This window comes from Podarcis melisellensis (assembly GCF_964234715.1).
Source record: "Podarcis melisellensis genome assembly, chromosome: 7".
Lineage (NCBI taxonomy): Eukaryota > Metazoa > Chordata > Lepidosauria > Squamata > Lacertidae > Podarcis > Podarcis melisellensis.
In genome coordinates this window covers 28233405-28255526 of record NC_138539.1, presented here as the reverse complement: position 1 = coordinate 28255526, position 22122 = coordinate 28233405, and the positions used below count along the sequence as shown (strand labels likewise).

Sequence of the window (22122 nt, the reverse complement as noted above, 5' to 3'; positions counted from 1 at the left end):
TATTCAGTTTTCATTGGGTTGTTTTGGCGCTTCCTGAAAGGGGATTTGCTTGGTATTTGGAATATTTTCGCAAGGGCTCCCTCAAGCCAGCTGACACCACTCTCTTGTGGCTTTCACTGCAAAAGCAGCAACACTCACTGTCTGAACACTGGAAGTAGAGGCAATTATGCTTGACAAGTAAGGGTAGAAAGCTGTATATTTCGCAGACGATCACATATTTTTGGGAATCTCAGTTTTAAAATGGCATTGTTGGGGAAAACCTGCCTAGGCACTTTGGAAAACATAACCCAAATTGCAATATCAGCACCAAACTGAAGGTGGCAATGCGCTCTTAAATTTAATATATTTAAAAACACACGATGGAAGTTGCTGGATCACATTAAACCGCATTTGAAGCACATTTCCACCTCACCCAAAGAATTCTGGACTCTGTAGTTTACTCCTCACAGAGTTACAGACGACAGTGGCCAGAATTCTTTGAGGAGTGAAATGTGCTTCGAATGGACTTAAAAGCTGTATTGTGTGCACAAGTCTGGCATCCTGTTTCAGCCAGTGGCCAATCAAGCCTACAATTAAAGCATGAAGGCAATAGTCTATCCTCACTGCAGTTCCCTAAAAACTGGTGTTTAGGGGCACAAATAGAGGTTTCCTTTAGCTCACACAGTTTGTTTAAGGTCTATTCCACACATGCTGTAGAATAGGGATAAAGAACATAGGAACCTGCCTTATACTGAATCAGACCATTGGTCCATCTATCTTAGAATCATCTACACTGACTAGCAGTGGCTGTCCGGGATTTCAGATAAGGAGATGTGACGTGTGCACTGGATGTATACATACATGCCTGCACACTCATGTGCTGTTCAAAATGCTACATGGATGCACCTTTAAAAAGCAATCACTTTACCCAGAACTGCTGTAGACAATGCTAAAGAAGTCATAGAGAGAAAAGAGGAGAAATGGCTTGTGTTCAGCTTGCCTGGACCTCTGCTGAACAGCACATGGGTCAGCCCAGAATTCTGTCTTCTTTTTGTGTGACATATTGACCGCAATTACCAACTGTTCCATTCTATTCCCTTTCAGATGGGAGTATTATGCAGTTCTTTTATAGCTCAGAACAGAATTCTGGATGCATTCTTTTGCCAATCATCGAAGTTAAGAATTTGTTCCAACAGCAAAACTACTGAAATAAGGAAGTGCCTGAGTGCACAGAGAATTGCACTACCTTCAAGTGCATACTGGTTTTAAAGTTCTGACACAACGGACTTGCTAGTACAGCACATTTTGTGATAAGACATAGCATTCTTATAGCCCTCTCATTGCTTTATTCCTACAACAATTCTGAAAGGTAGGACAAAAAAGATTATTACCCACATATTGTGGATAAGAGAAAGCTGAGGCTGAGAGGCTCGTGAGTTTTTGGCAAGAGGTGAGATTTGAACTGAATCACAATTCTGTTTCTTAGCCACCGTGCTATTCTGACTCACTTTACGACAGCACATTATTATGGAGGCAAAACCTTAGAGGGGAAAACTCACATAGTTTTGAAATAGTTGAAGATCAGTGTGTTCTATTTCAGAGGTACCACACACTCTTTTATTAGCAGTTCAGTGGTTTTCTGAAGGCTTTTGCTCAACACCAGTTTACCAGTGCAGCAGTAGTTGCAACAGGTTTTTCATTATATGGGCTGGGGAAAGGGCAATCGCTTATCTCCCCGGCCAGTATTCTTTGCACTATCTCCTTGTTCTCACATATCCCTTTTGTGCTCATTCTCAACAAGCATCTCTCTCTTGCTGCCTTGGGAGCAGATAAACCAAGACATGGCACTGAACAATTTGCCATTCGTGTTCATTTCTTGCCTTCACAATGCATGCCAGCAGCTCTACAAGAGCTATTCTGCTGTGTAGCGCAGCTGCTTTATCTTTCTCCCTTTGTCGTCCTAACTGTAAAGAGTGTTGACTGGGGAGGAAGATATTCTAGATAGATGGGCTTGCCTTTCAAATAGCAGGTTAGGACTGGATGATCTTCCTGTGATTTCTACTGAATGTTTTCCATCCAGATCTGGAAAACCTGCCATGGTATGCATGTAATGAGCACATTTCACATAGTAAGGACTATCACCTTACATGTACAATAAAAAGTAAAGGACCCCTGACAGTTAAGTCCAGTCACGAACGACTCTGGGGTTGTGGCACTCATCTCGCTTTACTGGCCAAGGGAGCCAACGTTTATCCACAGACTGTTTTTCCTGGTCATGTGGCCAGCATGACTAAGCCACTTCTGGGGAAACCAGAGCAGTGCACAGAAACACTGTTTACCTTCCTGCTGGAGTGGTACCTATTTATCTGCTTGCACTTTGGCATGCCTTTGAACTACTAGGTTGGCAGGAGCAGGGACCGAGCAACAGGAGCTCACCCCATTGTGGGGATTCGAACCGCCAACCTTTCGATTAGCAAGCCCAAGGCTCAATGGTTTAGACCACAGTGCATGTATGAAATCAGCTTCCCCCAACCTGGTGCCCTCCCCAGTCAGTCTGGTCCAAAATCCCTGAAGGACAGCAGGTTGGGAGGAAACTATACTAAATATGGACATAAGCTTGCTCAGTTCAGAAAAATTAAAACACAACAGCTACCTAAGAAATAGCAGAAATAGAGCAACTGTAGCCAAATCACGTACATATTTTACATTTGTGTATGGCTACCAGTGCCTTTACATACACGACTGCTGTGAAAATGAAATATAAGATGCCTGCAGTATTGTCCGATTATATTAATGTTAACATTGATTAATGTGAACATTGATAATACATGCTCACAATAGTTGTATTTCACACAATAGCTCAATAGCAATGAAGGCAAATGGGACAAACTGCATTTTATCAGCAACCTCCTACTGCAGTATAAGTATTCAACTTCATAAGCAGCCTGTACTCCCAGCTAAGCACAGTGACATCTCTCACACAAAAAAGGCCACCTCTGCATAAATGAGGTCTAGGTTCCTTCCTCAATACAACCCTAGTATTAGCTAGGAGTCAAGAAAGATGACACAGGGAGAAGTTTTTTTGGGTTGTTTAGTGCCAGCCCTACCATTAGGTAGAAGTTGGTGGCTGCCTTGGCTGGCAGAAACTGAGGGACAGGTGCTGGTGGTGCAGTGTTGATAGCAACAGAGTTGTGAGTGCTTCAGCCCCTAAGCTAGCCTGCTTCTTTCAGGTGTGGTCAAGGATGTTGTGCTGTCACTGGTATTGAAGTATGAACAAATGAATTGATTTATTTTGGTCACTGACCAGAATGAGTATTGAAGATTCAGTTCTCTGGTCAGTTGACCTCTTCTATGGTAGAAGGAATCCAAAGGTCTTGGGCTGACTCTGGGGTTGCCACAGGTAAGGAAAGGAATGTCAGATGGAAGAGCAAGTCTGATTTATTTTTATTTTTTTTAATGGAAGTGGAGCTACTGCACACTAGCCTGGTTTTAGTTCTACCCAAATTGTGTAAAATGTGTGTGATTACTTTACCAGGCATGACCTGTAATCCCTGCCCATGTTCATGCAACATCCAATACATTATCCTACGGATGATGAAATTGTGGGACACCTTTGTTTATGCTTAAAGGTAAAGGTAAAGGTACCCCTGCCCGTAGGGGCCAGTCTTGACAGACTCTGGGGTTGTGCGCCCATCTCACTTAAGAGGCCAGGGGCCAGCGCTGTCCGGAGACACTTCCGGGTCACGTGGCCAGCGTGACAAAGCTGCATCTGGCGAGCCAGAGCCGCACACGGAAACGCCGTTTACCTTCCCGCTGGTAAGCGGTCCCTATTTATCTATTTGCACCCGGAGGTGCTTTCGAACTGCTAGGTTGGCAGGCGCTGGGACCGAGCAGCGGGAGCGCACCCCGCCGCAGGGATTCGAACCGCCGACCTTTTGATCGGCAAGTCCTAGGCACTGAGGCTTTAACCCACAGCGCCACCTGCGTCCCTTGTTTATGCTTAGGGGCTGACTAATTGCCCTATTTTCAGTTGAGAATGACTTCATGCCACCCCCTGCTATGCCTCACTTCCAGCGTACATGAAGTGATAATGTTCCCTGAAACATATTCAACAGAACTGGAAAGAAATATATGTATAAGAATGATAGTCATTTTTTTAGCGCAGCTAACTTGCTAAAGCTGTGGCAATCTTAACTGGATTGGTTTGAAATCTGGCACATTTATAGAGGAGCTCATCAGGCAGATCATGTATGGAAAGTTTCAAGTGATTAGTCCAAACAGATGTCATTTTTAAAAGCTACAGATTTTAAAATGTATTTATTTGTGTTTTTAGTAATGCAAACTATACAATAAAGCAAACATGAAAATAATACACGCTTCCCTTCAATCCCTACCCTAGGATATTTTTAAAACTAAATGAGCACTAATACTTTCATTGTTGAATTGCTGATAAGCTCCTAATGGCTCTGTCACTTTCCTATGTAATAATAACATTAGTATTAGTAGTAGTAGTAATAATTAATAATAATAATAATAATAATAATAATAATAATAATACTCCGCCCGTCTGACTAGGTTGCCCCAGCAACTCTGGGCAGCTTCCAACGAAATATAAATAAACACAACAACAACAACAGAACAGAACATCACACATTAAAAGCGTCCCAATTCAGGGCTGCCTTTAGATGTCTACGGAATGGCTTATAATTATTTATCGCTTTGACATCTGACAGGAAGGTGTTCCACAAGCTGGCGCTACTACCGAGAAGGCTACCGTGTGGCTTGTATACATCTCAATCGTGCAACTAATGAGTTAGCTGTGGCTTGGACTGATCTGATGTTTTACTAACAGCACCCTCTCCAGTCCCTTCTTACTCATAATATTCCTGTTTAGGAGGATTGCAGTGTCTACACAGAAGCAAGTCCTATAGAACTCAGTGGGGCTTACTTCCGAGCAGATCGCACTGCAGGGCTACCCCGCTGGGAGCGGGGGGCGGGCGGGGGCCAAAGCTGGCCTAGATGTATTTGGGAGCTGAGCCTGCGGGAATCCCTCCCGACGTTCCTAATCCATTGCGCATCTTACAGGGAAGTAACTCGTTGGGCTACTAGCTAGCACGGCTAGCTAGGTTCTACTGCCACTGCAGCAGTCCCTGGGAATCGCAGGTGGGCCGACTGCTGCCGTGCACACGTCCAGTTTGCAGGCTTCCTAGTTCCTACACGCGTCTAGTCGGTCACCGTAAGAACAGGATGCTGGACAGGATGCTGGTCCTGATCCCGCAGGCTTGTGCGGGGCTAACCTCGGAGTAAAGCTGCCGAGGATCGGCCTCGAAATGCTTTCTAATACATCTATATGAAAGCAGAGAGGGCCAGGCAAGGCGACACAACTTGCGCCTTCCGCGTCTTCTCAAGTGACAGGGCTCCCGCGGGTGGCGCCGCGACGCCCTCGCTTGGGTCCCCTGGCGGCCAAGCGCGGCGCTGCAGGGCGCGCGGAGCATAAGAAGGCGCCGCGGGGCCGCCCTGGGCGCGCTTGGTCCCTGCCTCGTGGAGCGTCCGCCTCTCTGCGCCCCTGCTGCCGCGGCACCAGCCAGAGCATCCCGTTAGGGGGACTAGCCATGATGCACTGGGGATACGATGAGCACAACGGTGAGGGGGGAGAGCTGCTGCTGCTGGCTCTCTGGGGCAATCAGAGCAGGAGGGGAGGGGGCTGTAGGGACCCGGGGGGGGAGGCTGGGGTGAGGGGGGGTTCTCAACCTTTGGGTGCCCAGATGTTGTTGGACTACAACTCCCATCATCCCTGACCACCTGGATGATGGGAGTTATAGTCCAACAACATCTGGGGACCCAAAGGTTGAGAAACACTGGCAGATGTTTGTTTTTAATTCGGGCCTTGGCGACATGGAAAGTCCGTGCAATAAGTGAGTTAGAAGCCACGGACAACTTTTTTAAGTGCGGTGGGGCCAGTACTAGGATTTGTTTGCAAGTTAGGCGGTTGTAGGCAAGTGGAGGTGGGAGAGGGGTGGATCTCTAGTAGGTGCTGTTAATCACAATTTGCCAAACAAATTAACGCTTTGAAATGGGGTTTAAACTAGGGATTTTTTAAGCATTGCTGCTTCTGGGAGATAACGGGGAACTTCTTAATTGATAACAAGGCGTGCAAAACTTAAAACCAGCAGTTTTTTGGGGGGGCAAGAAAGGCATATATATATATATATATATATATATATATATATATATATATATATATGCTTTCGTAGATTTTCACGGGTACAGGAATGCAGGTTTTGGTGTCCTCGGGTGTCTTCCCGTGTAAAAGTTGGGGTGTCTAGGCGACGTTTCGACGAGAACCGTCGAAACGTCGCCTAGACACCCCAACTTTTACACGGGAAGACACCCGAGGACACCAAAACCTGCATTCCTGTACCCGTGAAAATCTACGAAAGCAAATATCTCACCTCTACGGGGAGGAAACCTTCCAACCTCGTCGAAACGTCGCCTAGACACCCCAACTTTTACACGGGAAGACACCCGAGGACACCAAAACCTGCATGCATATATATATATATATATATATATATATATATATATATATATATATATAGTGATTGCTAAATCAGATGCAAGACAGTGGTGGTTTAACATGAATTGGTTTCTTTTTTCCTTTTTTGTGGTATTGCATTAATAATATTTTCTGAACTAACATTACTTTCCACAGCGTTTATTCCACTTCTATAAAGGACTCTATAACTCTGTAAAACTTCTGAAATCTGTGCTAGGGCCGTCTACACATGAGACCTTTTCTCTGTGACACTCAAAAGCACATGTATTTCAACTCTGATTCTTTGTGTTATGTGTGAATGTTGTTCATGTCAGAAAGCAGGAGGGAAACCAAACATGCATTCTAGCCAGTATGAATTTTGCCTTCATGTTTTAGAGCGATTTAGGCAGCAGTCCTAACCCCATTACTTGGGCATAAGCGCTGTTGAATTCAGTAGGACTTAACTTAAACACAAACCTGTATGAAGCATTCAGAGGTGTCGAACCACCCAAGTGATTTGCGGCGATACCATAGAGTGAAGGAGTTCTAAACTTAAATTCTACTTTAATTAATACTGCACACTAAAAAAAATAATTAAATGGCTAAAGATCAAAGTGAGGAATGGGGAACAAGGATTAAAGCAACAATGAAAAATAAAACAGAGCAGTTGCAGAACTCAGCTTTTTTTTAATTTCATGGTGTCGCTGTGTGCATTCCCCATTTCTGCTTGCAAATGCAGTCTATGGACTTTTCTATACTCCTCATGCTTCCTTTAATTCTCCCTCTTTCATATGGCTTTCCCCTCCAGCTACTGATGTCCCACACTTTCTCCTCCCAGAATCTTAAATCCAGAGGTTCCCTATGCAGTCAATGCAGCTCGCTATTCAGATTTTCAAAGTATATTATAGGGAATCTCTGGATTTAGAGAGGGGAAAGTGTAGAACAGCAGGAGTTGGAGAATTCTACTGAACTCATGGTTCTTTGGGATCAGGGATCTTGTATAAGATATAGCATATAAAATACAGCATCTCGTGCTAGAGAAAGGTGTTTGCCAATAATCAACTTTTACAATTAGGGTGCAGCTTACATATTTCCTTTTGCACCAAAACAACCTTGTTTTGTGATGTATCCCTTAATCCCTCCAAGCTGAATACATCTTTGCATTCCCTAAATTTCTGGAGGCTCAGTTAATGAGCTGGGGGACATCTCTGACTTTTGATACTTGTTCTACCTTACGGAATAAACATAATCTAACTAATAATGCCACTTTAAAACCAGCACTTCTTAGTCCATATGTACCTGGCAAGGCAACTTAGTAAATGGAATGTTTCAGCATTACCTTTTGCAATCCTGTACTCACCTACTTGGTAGTAAATCCCATTGAACTCAATGGGATTCGCTCCTGATTGTACTGGATGTATAGGATTGTACTGTTAAAAGCCCTCTATGCTGTATTGGGTTGCAGTTGCCTAATCTTAATGCAACAGAAGGATGGATGAGGTCTGTTTAGCAAGACACATATTGAAGATACAACGACACAGCTTTGTGTTCTGCTGCATATGGTGGCACACCAAATGATTTATTGTATGTCTTCTTAATAATATATGATACTTTAGCAAGGTACCTCCTCTGCAAACTAAATAGATGACTGGCAACATCATGAGCAGTGTTAGTGACACGCAGGGCTTTAGTGTGAATACAAAATGTTGAGTGGATGCCCCACGTGTTTTCTCTTTCATGGGGGGCTTTGCATACAAAATGTGTGGAATGTTCTAGTTGCTGATTGGAACCCCCGGTTTCAAGAATCTATGTGAGCGCACTGGAGATCTGGGGAACTTTGGCTGATGTGGTACTACTACAAGCTGTGCTGTGTGTTGAAAACACAGAAGAGTTCTGAACTGGAAATACCAGATCATTTCCTTACAACTGAAATAGTCTTCAATAGTTGGTTTTTTTTTTAAAAAAAAATATATTCTACTCCACATCTGTGGTTAACAGGTGATAAAATGTTCATTACTACAGAGAAGGGTGGCATGGTAACAGAGATGAGTAGCTTTCAAACTTTCTTTAAATTACAAAGGTAAAGGACCCCTGGACGGTTAAGGCGACTATGAGGTTGTGGCGCTCATCTCACTTTTGGGCCGAGGGAGCCGCATTTGTCCACAGACAGCTTTCCGGGTCATGTGGCCAGCATGACTAAACGGCTTCTGGTGCAACAGGACACCTGACAGAAAGCAGAGTGCACGGAAACGCTGTTTACTTTCCTGCCGCAGTGGTACTTATTTATCTACTTGCACTGGTGTACTTTCAAACTGCTAGGTTGACAGGAGCTGGGACAGAGCAACAGGAGCTCACCCCGTCACAGGGATTCGAACCGCTGATCGGGAAGCCCAAGAGGCTCAGTGGTTTAGACCACAGCGTCACCAAATGACCTGGGTAGTGTAATCCACACACTGTTTAAGAACTCCTGCTATATGCACACAGTAGGACTCAACTTCTAAACAAAGCATGCACAATATTGAACTCTAAATCAGATGGCAGAAATTAATACTTCCTTGTTTTCCGTGAACAAAAACCAATTTATAAGTCCTTGTGCAGACTTAATTAACTTACAAGTTGCACAGTTGAAAAGTTGGTTAAAATTTACAGTGGTAGGAACGTTACTTTGCAAATGGTGCTTTTGGTGCTATATGCTAAAGTGATTCTATAAGCTGAAAAATCTTTCAAGTAATTGTGTAGTCGACCCATTTTGGGGCTATAATTTGACTTACCACATATGGTAAGAAACACAGTTTGAAAGCCTGCGGGACAGATAATCTTGGTGAGACAGAACCATGTCTGACGTCGAACAAACTGTGCATCCCAGATAACATTAGGTGTGATGGTGTTTTCCAAGAATTAGAGGCCCAGAGTGGGTCAAGATGTTATCTTGTCGGACTCAGTAGGTTGCCTTCAGTAAGTAAGCCAGCCTCAACCCACTGCCTACAATCTTAGGCTAAAAGTACTTGCCTACCTTACAAAGCTGTTGTAAGGATTTCTGAGCTAATGTAGATAAATGACACCGGACGACTGAAATGTGCTATGCAAATTCTCAGTGCTATAATTCATACTGCTAAAATGAAGTGAAAACTATTTTTTGTGTGTTAACTTTCGTGCTCCCAACAGTATTGGGAGGGGAGGAACGCTTTGGTGCTAGAGACCTACAGCTAGGATTAAAGCAAAGATCCCTGGAAATCTGTGATGAATCAATATTGGCGTTTTTATTTGCACACTTGGAAACTGACTGGCAGATCTCCAGAAGGCTGCTTATAATCTTCACAAACATTCTAAGGAACTGGAAGCCACCGGTAGGATAGCAGAGGAGGTGTATACCCTAAGTTTCACTAAAAGCATTCCTGACAGTATTAAGGATATGAGGCTACACTGGAGCTATTCCTCCCCTTGTGAAGAATTCTTGAATAAAAGGAAGCTGATAACTAGAACTGATTCTCCTACCATCCCTGCTAGCATTTCTTTGTTTTTGTTCTTTAGAATGTTACATTATGCATCAACATGCAAAACTGAACAAATCTCCAGGGCTGGTCACCAAAGCACCTAAAAATGTACTAGTATCTGATGGTGTATCTGTGGTTTAACCATTATTTCCCTTCCCCCAAGGAATTGGGAGAACTGCAGTTTTATGAACTGGGGAGGGTTGTTTAATATAGAGCAGTCTAACCCCTTCACCAGTTTCCAGGATTCTTGGAAGATAGCTGTGACAGATTAAATGGCATAAAATTAATTTAAGTGTAAATATTCTAAGAACTTGTTTTTCTTTTTTTCTTTCAAAGGCTGGCACCTCCTAATAAACTGATCTCTAGCCTAGGAAATTGGTTTTCAGCCCTGTCATTTAAAATATGCATGTATTATGTGAGTTAACACCACCAAACGGCTGGGGGCCTGGTCAGCTGTGGCTATGTAACAATGGCAGAGATCTGAGATAGTAGCTGAATTGATTGTACCACTTCAGAAGGTACCATAGAATTGTAGAGTTGGAAGGGACAGTCTAGTTCAATCCCCCTGCGATGCAGAAATATGCAGCTGTCCCATATAGGAATGGAACCAGAATGAAGCATTTTAGATGTGTCAATTGCACATTAATCAGCTCGTGGGGAAATGTTCTCTGAATCTATTGCATGTGTGTCAATTTCAGGTGCCTGCTGCATTCCTAATGACCAGAATGCCTGGAAGTAGGCAGAAAATGACCCACCCGAGGGTTCTAACCCGCATCCTTGGGTATTTAATTCATATTAGAATTAATATTTATGTAGAAAGAGCTGCCTTATAGCTCACCAAAGACAACCGGGCGGTGTACTTTCCATCCCTTTAGATCCATCCATTTTTTAATTATCTGAATAATATTTTTTAAGAAAAAAATAAGAAAATCCAGGTAGGTTCTTGTGATTACTTTCTCACGACAATTCCTTTGTTTCTCTGGCTGCCTGGAATGCATTTTAATGAACACCTTTTTCTACTGCAATACATTCTAGGGCCTTCTCGCTGGAAGGAACTTTTCCCTCTCGCCACTGGAGACCGTCAATCTCCCATTGATATCCAAACTGAGACGACCAAATATGACCCCACTCTGCGTCCTCTCTACCCTAACTATGACCCTTCCTCCGCTAAAGTAATACTCAACAATGGACACTCAACCAGTGTGGAATTCGATGACACTGAAAATAAATCAGGTTGGTTTTGTGGTAGATTTCATTATGCTTTCCTTTTAGGGCGGTTCTCAGTATTTCCTGAGGTGAAATAACATTACATGGTCTGGTTTGCATGGCACTTTAAACTATGATTTGCTGTGAATGGGCAAAAAACCATATTTCGGTCCTCCCTTCTCTGCTCTGGGGATGAAACTAACCAGAGACTGGCTCGGCATGACATAAAACCAGCACTCATTGTTTGTTTGAGGAAATGTTGCAATTGATAGGCTTGGTTTGCAAATCTGGTAAATCACCAGAGGTAAACCAACTTAACACAAAGCAAGCTTTCTGATTTGTTTCTGCTTACCAAGGACAGACAGGACTTTAGGAGGAGCAAAACACTAGTGATGCGAGCCTCATGTACCAGCACACTGCTCATTTCACCTGAAACCATAGTTTATTTTAGCTATGGTTTAAAGTGACTTGCGAGCTAGGCCTATCGTTTAAGATTATCTTAGAATTCTCATAACATACACAATTGCATCTATCTGAATTTACAAGAGTTCAAACACCCTAGCCTCATTCTGTTTGAAGATATTTCAGTCTTATACACAGCAAGAGAGCTGAATAGTTGCCCCCCACCAAAAAACCTGTTTAAATTGGCAAAATTCCTCTTCCAAACATAGCTTTCATTTAGTCTGCAGCATAGTTGGAGCCTTTGTTTCTGATCCTAGGTCTGATTTCATGTGAGCAGTTCAGATTTCTCGTTTCCACTTTTGCCTGTAGTCAGCTAGCAAGTTATGTCCCGGCCCTAAGCTCATTCCCCCCAAATCAGATGATTAAGGGGCAGGGGGATGAAACAGCAAGTCAAGTGATTACCTGCTAATTTCAGATGTTATTTTGTTCAGTAGTGGAAGTATTAAAAAAACCAACATTTTCATAGCAGATGGGCAAACTTATTTATACAGAACGTTCTGCTGCTAGTATTAGAGAAGAAAACATATACACATACCTATGCAGAAATTCTAAGAACTGCCTTACTAAATTCGACCCAAAGATCCATGTAGTCCAGCAATTTCCAGGAGAAACAGGGAATTTACAGGGAAACTGTAGCCTTGTGCTATGTCCCCAGTTTTGGTCGGAGGAGTAGTGCTGGAAGAGGGCAAGTTAACCAGTTCTCCCAGCAACATGTTTCATATCTAAATTGCTCCCCACCTTTGTATGTTGCCTGCATTTTCTCTTGTGGAGATGGAGATTTAGATCCAGAGAATTGGGATGGGGTGGGGGTTAAAGCCCTTCTCCAATGCTGTGACTCTGGTCAAAATCAGAGTTTCCCTGCAACTACTTTAAAATTGGGATATCGAGTCCCACTTCTTTCACATCCTGCTTGTTTTGGCCCTGTGGCAGTGACAAGGAAATGTCATGTTTCCCATGGGTTCCCGGTATTCTAACAATGCTACCCTTCATTTTTATATTTATAGTGCTGAGTGGGGGTCCACTCATTGGAAACTATAGGCTGCGGCAAATTCACTTCCATTGGGGGCCCAGTGATGACATTGGCTCTGAGCATGCAGTGGATGGGACAAAATTTGCGGCAGAGGTAAAGGACTCCACTGAACTATATGAATAGTTGTGATTTAATGACTGCATCTTTATAGCCGTTCTTTGATAAGCAGACCTGTGCTAACATGTCGAAGTGATTTCTGCAATGGAAAGACCATTCGTTTACAGTTGTAAATCTCATTATGCTTCACCAGGACTGCTCTCTCCCTCCCCAACTCCCCTAGAATCTGCCTCTTATCATTTTTGGAAAAGGCATCCAGCTATATTACCAATCTGCCTTTCATTTGTATACTGCGCAGAAAAGTTTCTATAAATTATGCTGACTAATGGGGGTTGCTTTGCTCATTACACAGCATATATAATTTCACTGGTTGCCACATATTGGTGGACACCGATATTTGAAGGAAGACACATCTCAGTAAGCACACAAGGACCCCCATGGAGGAGCTGCACTATGCTTTGGCTTCCTAGCGCATGTCTGCAGGATGCTCATTTCCCTTTCAAGTGTTGCAGTATCCATTGCATGTACATGTGCTAAACAAGGAGGACATACCCGCTGTATAAAGTGTGGCAGTCCTCGGAGAGTTGGCCGTCTTGTATGTTTATTGCTGAAGGCCACAGAATAGAAAAGCAGAAATGTTTACATTTTGCCATTGCTTCTGTGGGAATTCATTTTATTCTAAAACATTAGTCGGATTCTTGTAAACAAGCTGAGAAAATAGTAGCATTCCAATAAACAGGAAATGTCCTAAAGCAACATGGGCATGATTGAATCCATTGTGGTTATAGCACTTGTGTGCAGAAAACACGAAGTGTCAAGGTATCGTGTACTCTGATGCACACACTGTAATTTAGATGCGTTGGCCGCTCTATTCAAAAGAATATACACTTGTATCTGCTGCCTTCATTGAAATGAACAAGGAATTACTTCCAAGTGAAGGAGCTTCAGGTGCACATTGAAACTTTTGATACATCAAGGTTTCCCTGCACCAGGGTGTTCATTATTGTTGCTTCCTCTGACATTTAGTTGTTTCAGTGTTTGAAATGGAACTTCTCGTGCCAAAGCCGTTATTCGTAACTTACCACTTTGGAATATTGATTCCCCCACCTTTAAAAAGTGTAAATGGGCTTCTGTTTAACTAACATTAAGATGCAAACTTTTAAGAGTTCAGTTATTTATTTATTTTTAATGGAATGGTAACCTGAAATGGAAGTACTATAATTCAAGTGCTGAAGACAGAGAGAAGCAATGTCCTTAGTGAAATAGAGAAAAGTGGGGAAATATGTTGAGTGGCTAAAATCAGTGGGGGAAATAAATTTGGGGTGGGGGTGGGAAATGACATTTGCAGTGTTTAAAGACTTATGTTTTCCACAGGAACCAGGTGATTTGGAATATAAAGAATTAATAAGAGGTGCTTAGAAAACAATATGTTCCAAAACAAACATATAGCTGGAAAACAAAAAAAATAAGTTCCATCTAAGAAACCAAATGGAAAGAGGCAATATCTAGGAATCTTTAGACAGTCTAAAAAGGTTTCCCACTGCTGGTTATAAACATCTTCAAGAACCAATAGAGAAACCCTTCTGGTTTTGGAGAAAGGACCCTAGAATTGAGACAGAACCAGGCATAACTATACAGGTGGAGAGTCTTCTGAAGGATCAGTGGCTAGGTGGCAGATTGCAGTGCTTAGATCCATGAAGAAAAAGAAAAAGGCTCTTTAATGCAAGAATGCACCTCTGCCAAACTGGCACATGCAAGAAGAAAGAGCTGCTCTGCAGTCAAAGAAGACGACACAACTTCCCCTGGCAGATGAACTCAACAGGATAATGGATTCAAGGTCCCACTTAGCTGGGATGGCCTGTCCACTGGATCCAGGTTTCTCCAGCGGGCTGGCGTACGGGAGTGCCAATGATGTTGATGATGGTGGTGATTCACACAAGAAACAGGCCTTAAAAGATTTCTCCAACAAGCTGTGGTGCAGAAGCGGTGGTAAGACAAGATACATACATCCTTTAAAAGAGAAGTCACAAGCCATTGGGAATGGGCCTCCCCCACAGTGTTTCAGATTTTACTTGTGTCCTTTCTCGTTTGTTGTTTTCCATTACAATAAAAGCCATTCCGACCGAAAGCATTTGTTTCCTCTTTGTAACATGCTTAATTTTTTAAAAAAGTTGTGCCGTCCAGCTTTTTAAAAGGGAACCTAAAAGTGCGAGTGCTTTGAGACACCTTTACGTTCCAGAATACGGAATGATTTAATGAACTGAGCAGTCAGAATTCATATATTTTACTCATTTGCACTTCCGTAGCAGCCAAGGACCTTGTGTAAGCCCTCAAATCCAGCGTGTATATCTGAGGATTCCTGTCGAGGGGAAAATGAGGGTGGGGAGCATGGCCTAGTGGGCAGGGCTGGCATGTGAACAGGCCAGAGACTGTTTCATTGCTTTTTTTTAATGGCCAAGACTAGGACTGGCTAGAACGGATCTTCAGAGCTTTGGACCAAGAAGCATGGAGCTTCCAAAGGACTTCATACCTCAAGATGGCTTGTAAAAACAAAAAAAGTTTTAAACTAGTCCCAAATACTCCTCGTGAGATATTATGGAAAGTTGTGTGGCTTCAGTAAAGTGATGATTGATGGTAGTACATGTCTTGCTTTCTAGCTCCATGTGGTCCATTGGAACGCAGACAAATACGCCAGTTTTGTGGAGGCTGCTGGCCAGGCAGATGGATTAGCAGTCATGGCTGTTTTCTTACAGGTGAGAGGTTTCGAATAGGGGGATTAAATGTATATAATAATAATAATTTATTATTTATGCCCTGCCCTGGCTGGGTTTCCCCAGCCAGTCTGGGCAGCGCCCAACAGAATATTAAAAACATGATAAAACATCAGACATTTAAAACTTCACTAAACAGGGCTGCCTTCAGATGTCCTCTAAAAGTCAGATAGATGTTTATTTCTTTGATATCTAATGGGAGGGCGTTCCACAGGACTGGCTCCACTACCGAGAAGGCCCTCTGCCTGATTCACTGTGACTTCTCTTCTCACAGTGAGGGAACTGCCAGAAGGCCCTTGGTGCTGGACCTCTGTGTCTGGGTAGAATGATGGGGTGGAGATGCTCCATCAGGTATACTGGACCGAGGCCATTTAGGGCTTTAAAGTAAGGTTACCAGGTGTCCCCGTTTCCCAGGGACAGTCCCTGGATTTACAAATCAGCCCCCTGACAAAATCCATCCATTCCGACTGAAGTTGAAAAGTGTCCCCATATTCACTGAAAAAAATCTGGTAACCTTACTTTAAAGGTCAGCACCAACACTTTGAATTGTGCTCGGAAACATTAAAGTTAAATGTAAAGGGAAGCTATGAGCCAGACTACATGCAGTGCTAAATGCATCACTTGATGTTGCTTTAGTGTTTCAAAAATACAGAAATAAACATAAGGGGTGGTGGGAGAGACGGACGACAACACCAGGATTAGAACTGTAGAGAAGAGGGATAACTCCTCTTGCTGCTCAGCCCCAACAAATAATCCCCTCCCTTGAAGCTGATGTTTGACATGGAGTGAAGTTCCTTTTTGCATCAATAGAAGTTTGCTTCTCACAACTAACAGCATCATTGGTTGGGGGAGGGGGCATGTCAGGTGTGTGGCACAAAAAGAAAGAATTAACGCTTCTCCCTGCAGTCCTGACCCTGACCCACCAGCAAATGCTATTTAAAATTTCTTTTTCAAAGGTTCACAGAACTTCAACTTTTAGTATGATTCAATGATTTAAAAAAAACAACAACACACCTGACACATGTTCCAAGAAGGACTAACTAATATTTTGGAAATATTTCCATTTTTAATTGTTCATGTTTCTGGACTTCTTTAAAAAGGCGTTTTTTAATATAGTTTTTAAACCTTCTACACTGCTTTGAGCATTTTCACGAGAAAGCAGTTAATAAATTTAAAAGAATCAACAAAATGAAAAATTACAAATCTGTCAGCTTCCCTAAGAAAGGCAAATAAGTTGATCTTTGTATTTACAGGTGGGTGAATGCAATTCGCAGCTGAAGAAAATCACAGACCATTTGGATGCCATCAAAATTAAGGTAAGTTAATTCTAAATTTGGGTTTATATCCAATGCAGCACTAAGGAACTATCCCTGAAGGCAGAAGGATTTCCACTTATGCGACTGGACTTCCAAACCCCACTTCTCCTTCCCCTGCATGACCCCCTAAAACTGTTTTTGGGGGGTTCCCTGAGCCCCCTAGAGGAGCGTTGCAGGGCATGCACAGAGTGGGGAGAAGGGGGAAGTCCCTTTGCGCAACAGGAAGTCCTTATGTTGATGGAGCAAGACAGCTGAATACTGCTCTCGGTGTTTTCCACAGCCCACAACCTTCTTCAATGTATTTATTTATTTATTTCACAATATTTATCGACTGTTTGACTGTAATAAAACCTCAAAGCAGTTTAATTTTTTTTGGGGGGGGACAAAAACGATGACAATAAAATTACCAGTTAAAAACAGCTATTTAAAACATAAAATAAAAAAATGAAGAATAAGCCAACCATCAGATCAAAACATATGTCAGCATTCAACATAGCTATAGGAACACTCAGGTGCTCATGGAGCCTCTGCTGGCTATATCCAATTCCTTGTTCTTTGAAACAAGAGGCAGACCCACACTGCTTCTCCTGCTGAATGAACAGGGCACACATGCAGAAAACCTGCCATGTTTAGCCGTTCAAGCATATTCTGCATGTTGCGTTATTACAAACGCTTAACTTGAATCTCTTGACTCATCTCATAGAATTATAGAACTTTAAAGTTGAAAGGGACTCTCGCTTAAGGTGGAATCTACACCCATTTAAAATACGTTCTGAAAATGCTTTTTCTTAAAGCGTTTTTAAAAAGACATCGAATTTTCCATAAGGCTCACCATCACCATCTAGTGTCACATTGTATATTGCACTTAAAACACACTTAAAGTGTTTTATTTGCAGCCGTGTAGATGAGTCCATAGTTGAACTCTCTGCTCAGTGCCTGACAGGTGGCCCTCCAGCTTCTCTGCAAATGCCTCCAGCAAAAGTGAGCCTATCACCTCCCAAGGCAGTCTGGTCTGCTGACAAATAGCTCTTACCTTTAGAAAGCATTGCCTAAAGGTCCCCCCCCTTTCCCCAGAAATTGTTCTTCTTTACAGTGCTGCAAGACACCAAGTTATTTGTGCTGCAGCAGACTAGCGCAGCTCCCTCTTCAAAAAGCAATAAGGTAGATAGGAAATGGCGTATGGCAGTGTTTGTTCATTTCTTTCTCTCCTCAGGGTAAACAGCACAGGTTCACCAACTTTGATCCTTCCTGCCTGCTGCCCCATTCACTGGACTACTGGACTTACCTTGGCTCCCTCACTTCTCCTCCTCTTCTTGAAAGTGTCATCTGGATCATTCTCAGGGAGCCTATAAGCGTTTGCTCAGAGCAGGTGCGGTTTAATACCTCTGCCTTGTAGAATAACATCTTTCAAGTTTAAAACCAGGCCTATGGCACCCACAAGAATATTTACAATCAACTATACAGGTGTACCTTGATTTTTGAAGGGTTAGTTCTTGAACGTTTTGGCTCCCGCACACTGCAAACCCAGAAATGAATGTTCCTGTTTGCGAACTATTTTTGGAAGCTGAACATCCGACGTGTTCAGCTCCTGCAGCCAATCTGAAGCCACGCTTTGGTTTTGGAACGGACTTCCGGAACGGATTCCGTTTGACTTCCAAGGTACGACTGTATCTTGATCTTAGGTGAATATACCTGCCACCAGCTTTAAAAGTCCAGACAGTTCAAGGCTGCAGGCCTGAGCATAGTTATTAGAAATAAATCCGACCCCAGCCCATCTTTTCAACGTGGCTGGCAGAAATTGTGAGGATTAGTTAAAATGTATATGAGATTTGTACAAGTTCAGAGTGATTTAATGAATTTATTAATATTTCTTACAACCCATTTTTCTTCAGAGGATCCAAGGCAGCATAATGTGCCCAGAACAAAGAGTCCTGCTGGATCAAGCCAAAGGCCCATTTAGCTCAGAATTCTGTTCCCACAGTGGCCAACCAGATGTCTGTGGGAAGTCTGCAAGTTTGTGTCTGTGAATGGATTTAAGCAGTATATACCTTTTCAACATTTATACAGTGTTGCAGTAGGAGGATGTGTGTGAAGCCTTCCTGGGTGGATCTGCACACAGAAAAAAAAGCTATAAATAAGTCAGAAATTAAATTGTTATAGCAAAAGAAATAAAAGGCTATGAAAATTGCTTAGAATTTTCTCTCACACACACGCCATGTGGTGGTGCATGTTTATAACACATTCAAAACACTGTTTCTTGACTAATGTAGCTGAGTCCCCTTGCTGTAATGAGGTCTGAACTTCTTGGCAGAATTGCCACACCTACAGTAGGTTATTCAGTTCATTTAAGACAGTGATGGCCAAACTTGGCCCTCCAGCTGTTTTGGGACTACAATTCCCATCATCACTGACTACTGGTCCTGTTAGCTAGGGATGATGGGAATTGTAGTCCCAAAACAGCTGGAGGGCCAAGTTTGGCCATCACAGATTTAAGGGTCTCTGAACAGGCAAAGATAGACACGCACACAAAGCTACTTTCCTACTGAATAATAAACAACATCAAGCACAAAGGGGTTCTATAATCTCCCAATCATTGACGCACGCAGAAGGTTTTGAATTGGGGCAATGCTTTGGATTGGGGGAACCTAAATGATGCATGTAATTGAACTTTGGGCTGAGTTTGGGCATCTGAATCACTTCCCTGCTGAATCTTGTGCCATTTTCGTCCACAGCTAGCCAAATTTCGCAACCTCCTCTGCACTGGTGAGGGAGAAGCTGCCTTCTGCATGCTGAGAAACTTCAGACCGCCGCAGCCTTTAAGGGGCCGGGAAGTGAGAAGAAACTGAAGGGGAGAAAAAGCAAGGATAATTCATAGCAATGGCTGATTCTATCTAGCAAGCGGAACCCATTTTAATAGGTTATGTTAAGTTTTGATGATTTTTTTTTAAAGGATACCTTCTAATTAGGTCCCGATTTCAGTAAATAGAAAGCATTTTTAAGTCCTAGGTATTTTGAGGGAGAGGTATAAGCCCATGCTTATGTTTCTCAAGTGAAATAGGCAGACCTTAAAATGCTTCAGATTTCCTGGATTGTTCCCCTAATTTTTAGCATGCAATCCATAAATACGCTAAGGTATTATAATTAATAGATACTGTTTTGTTGCTATATAACTATGATAGACAGGCACTCACGACTCAATAAAAAGAATAGGATTTATGTTGTAGTAAATAAGATTGGGTATTGTATTGTGGTTGATTAAGATACAGTTAGTTATAGCAAAATAAGAGTTTTTCAGAGCTGTAGCAGTTGAGCCAGTCTTGTGTTTTGCTAGGTATGGTGATGCTCTCTTATCTAGGTTGGACAGATATCAGTTGGGAATGTTGGTTGTGGGGTGGTCTATCTAAGGCAGAGGGTTAAACCAGATGATCCATTTCAACTTGCCCTGGGTTTACCACTAGCATTCCTGCATGAAAACACTGGGTGTCCTTTAGCAAAAATCTTAGTGGTTAAACCACAGAGGTTCAAACCCACTTAAATACATAGTATAGATGTGCTGGGATCTGATGATAGAGAACCTGAGATTCCTGCCATCCCTCCAAACATTCTCCACAGGCCCCCTTTTCCTACCCCCTACAAAGTGGAAGGGAAAAAATGAGCCACGTTATTTCCTAACTTCCTTGCCAGAGGCCATATCTAGAGAATAAGTGTGACTTAGCTGTGGCTTAGATAGTGACTTAGGCATCCTCACTTACGTCAAAAACTGCCAATTCCTCAGAATTCTTGTAGCTCTGCATCATTTGCTTCAATACCTTAAGCCTTAAAAAAGGAATTGAGGTTTTTTGAGCAAAGCACCTTTAAGGAGCAGAAGCCTCTGGTGGCCGAAATGTGGAGCTGAGGCCTAATTAGATACTACAAGGAGAAGTGTGGTTGCTGCTGCCCCACATCTTCATGGTCGCTAATTATTGGGGGTAAAGTGTGACGTGACAATCATATCAGAATTTTCCCACTCCATGAAATGCACAGCCACTGAAGTATCAGGCGAAGAGGTGTAGCAATGCTAACATAGCAATGTCACGAGGGGCATTTTTCCAATTTACCTTTAGTAGTAGAGACATGAGTTCATAGAACGTGTGTGTGTGTGCACTATTGCATGTTCATGTCTGTATCTCGGGACGTTAATGATGCTTTGCCTATGGTATATTTACATATATATATTCAGTCCAGAGTTGTACCTAATATTTTCATGTTGTCTGAATGGCTGCATGGAAGATTCTAAAGTTGTTTGCTTTGTGACAGAGGGAAAACAGTGAACCTAAATTGGCTGATTGCATGTTTTCATATTAGGAGAAATGGTATGGGGGGTGTTCTAATAATTTATTAGCAATAAATTGAGTTTATTCTGCAACTTTATATTTATGAAAGAAATAAAAGCAAGTGAGCCAAACGTTTTCATGATTTGTTTGTTTCTTTTTATTCTGCACACATGAATAGATCAACATGTTGCTCTAGGCTCAGTTGCCTGTTAGAATCATTTTTTTAATTGCACAGTAAATGGAAACAAGTTGGGATTGAGTCCAGGTGCAAAAAACTTACACTAAGGTCCTAGGGCACATTTCCTTGGATGTAAGTTCCACTTGATGGCAATGGGATTCTGCTACACCAGAAATAATTTGTGACTCAAGTTTTTACAGTACACGCCTATGGATGGCAAGTCAGCTCCCTTGATTTCAGTGGGGCTTGCTTCCAAGTGAGGGTAAATGTGGCATTGTACACTTCATTGTGGTAACTCAAAATAAGATGGATGCCAAGACTCAGGTCACAGCCCTGTGCAAACTGACTTAGGAGCAAGCCAAACTGAACTCAGTGGGGATTTCTTCTGCATAGGCATGCATGAGATTGTGTGCCCACTGCCAGCAAACCAGATTGGCCCAGACTAACCAAAACATTTACAAATCATGAAGTTGGATCATTTTAGTAATATTAATGTGCTGTTACCGACAGATACACTGATGCAAATGTTTAATGTTGGGTTATCATCATCATCATTAAATTTGTATACTGCCGTCCATCCGCAGAGCTCAGGGCAGCTCAAAATATAAAATTACATCTGTTGTCTTAGCTGCTGAGGCATATTGCTGCTCAAGAATACTGTGTTTGTGCAGTTCAAGAAATCTGTGGCTACACCCTACTGCTTTTATTCCTCCATTTTCCCAAGTAGTGAGACATCCTGGAGCAGTGCTTAACTGGGTTTGGTTTCCGTTGAAGGAGAGGC

The 22122-nt window shown here is 42.5% G+C and overlaps 1 protein-coding gene across 1 annotated transcript; it reads left to right on the top strand.

The window, feature by feature from the left end:
• The first annotated feature begins 5467 nt into the window (after positions 1-5467).
• LOC309374686 (carbonic anhydrase 13-like) lies at positions 5468-21298 on the top strand. The gene is made up of 7 exons (XM_081919876.1): positions 5468-5622; positions 11044-11241; positions 12681-12799; positions 15421-15516; positions 16788-16850; positions 18064-18219; positions 19583-21298. The coding sequence occupies exons 1-7, from the start codon at positions 5592-5594 to the stop codon at positions 19694-19696; spliced, it is 777 nt and encodes a 258-aa protein (XP_081776002.1). The 5' UTR covers positions 5468-5591; the 3' UTR covers positions 19697-21298.
• The last annotated feature ends 824 nt before the right edge of the window (positions 21299-22122 follow it).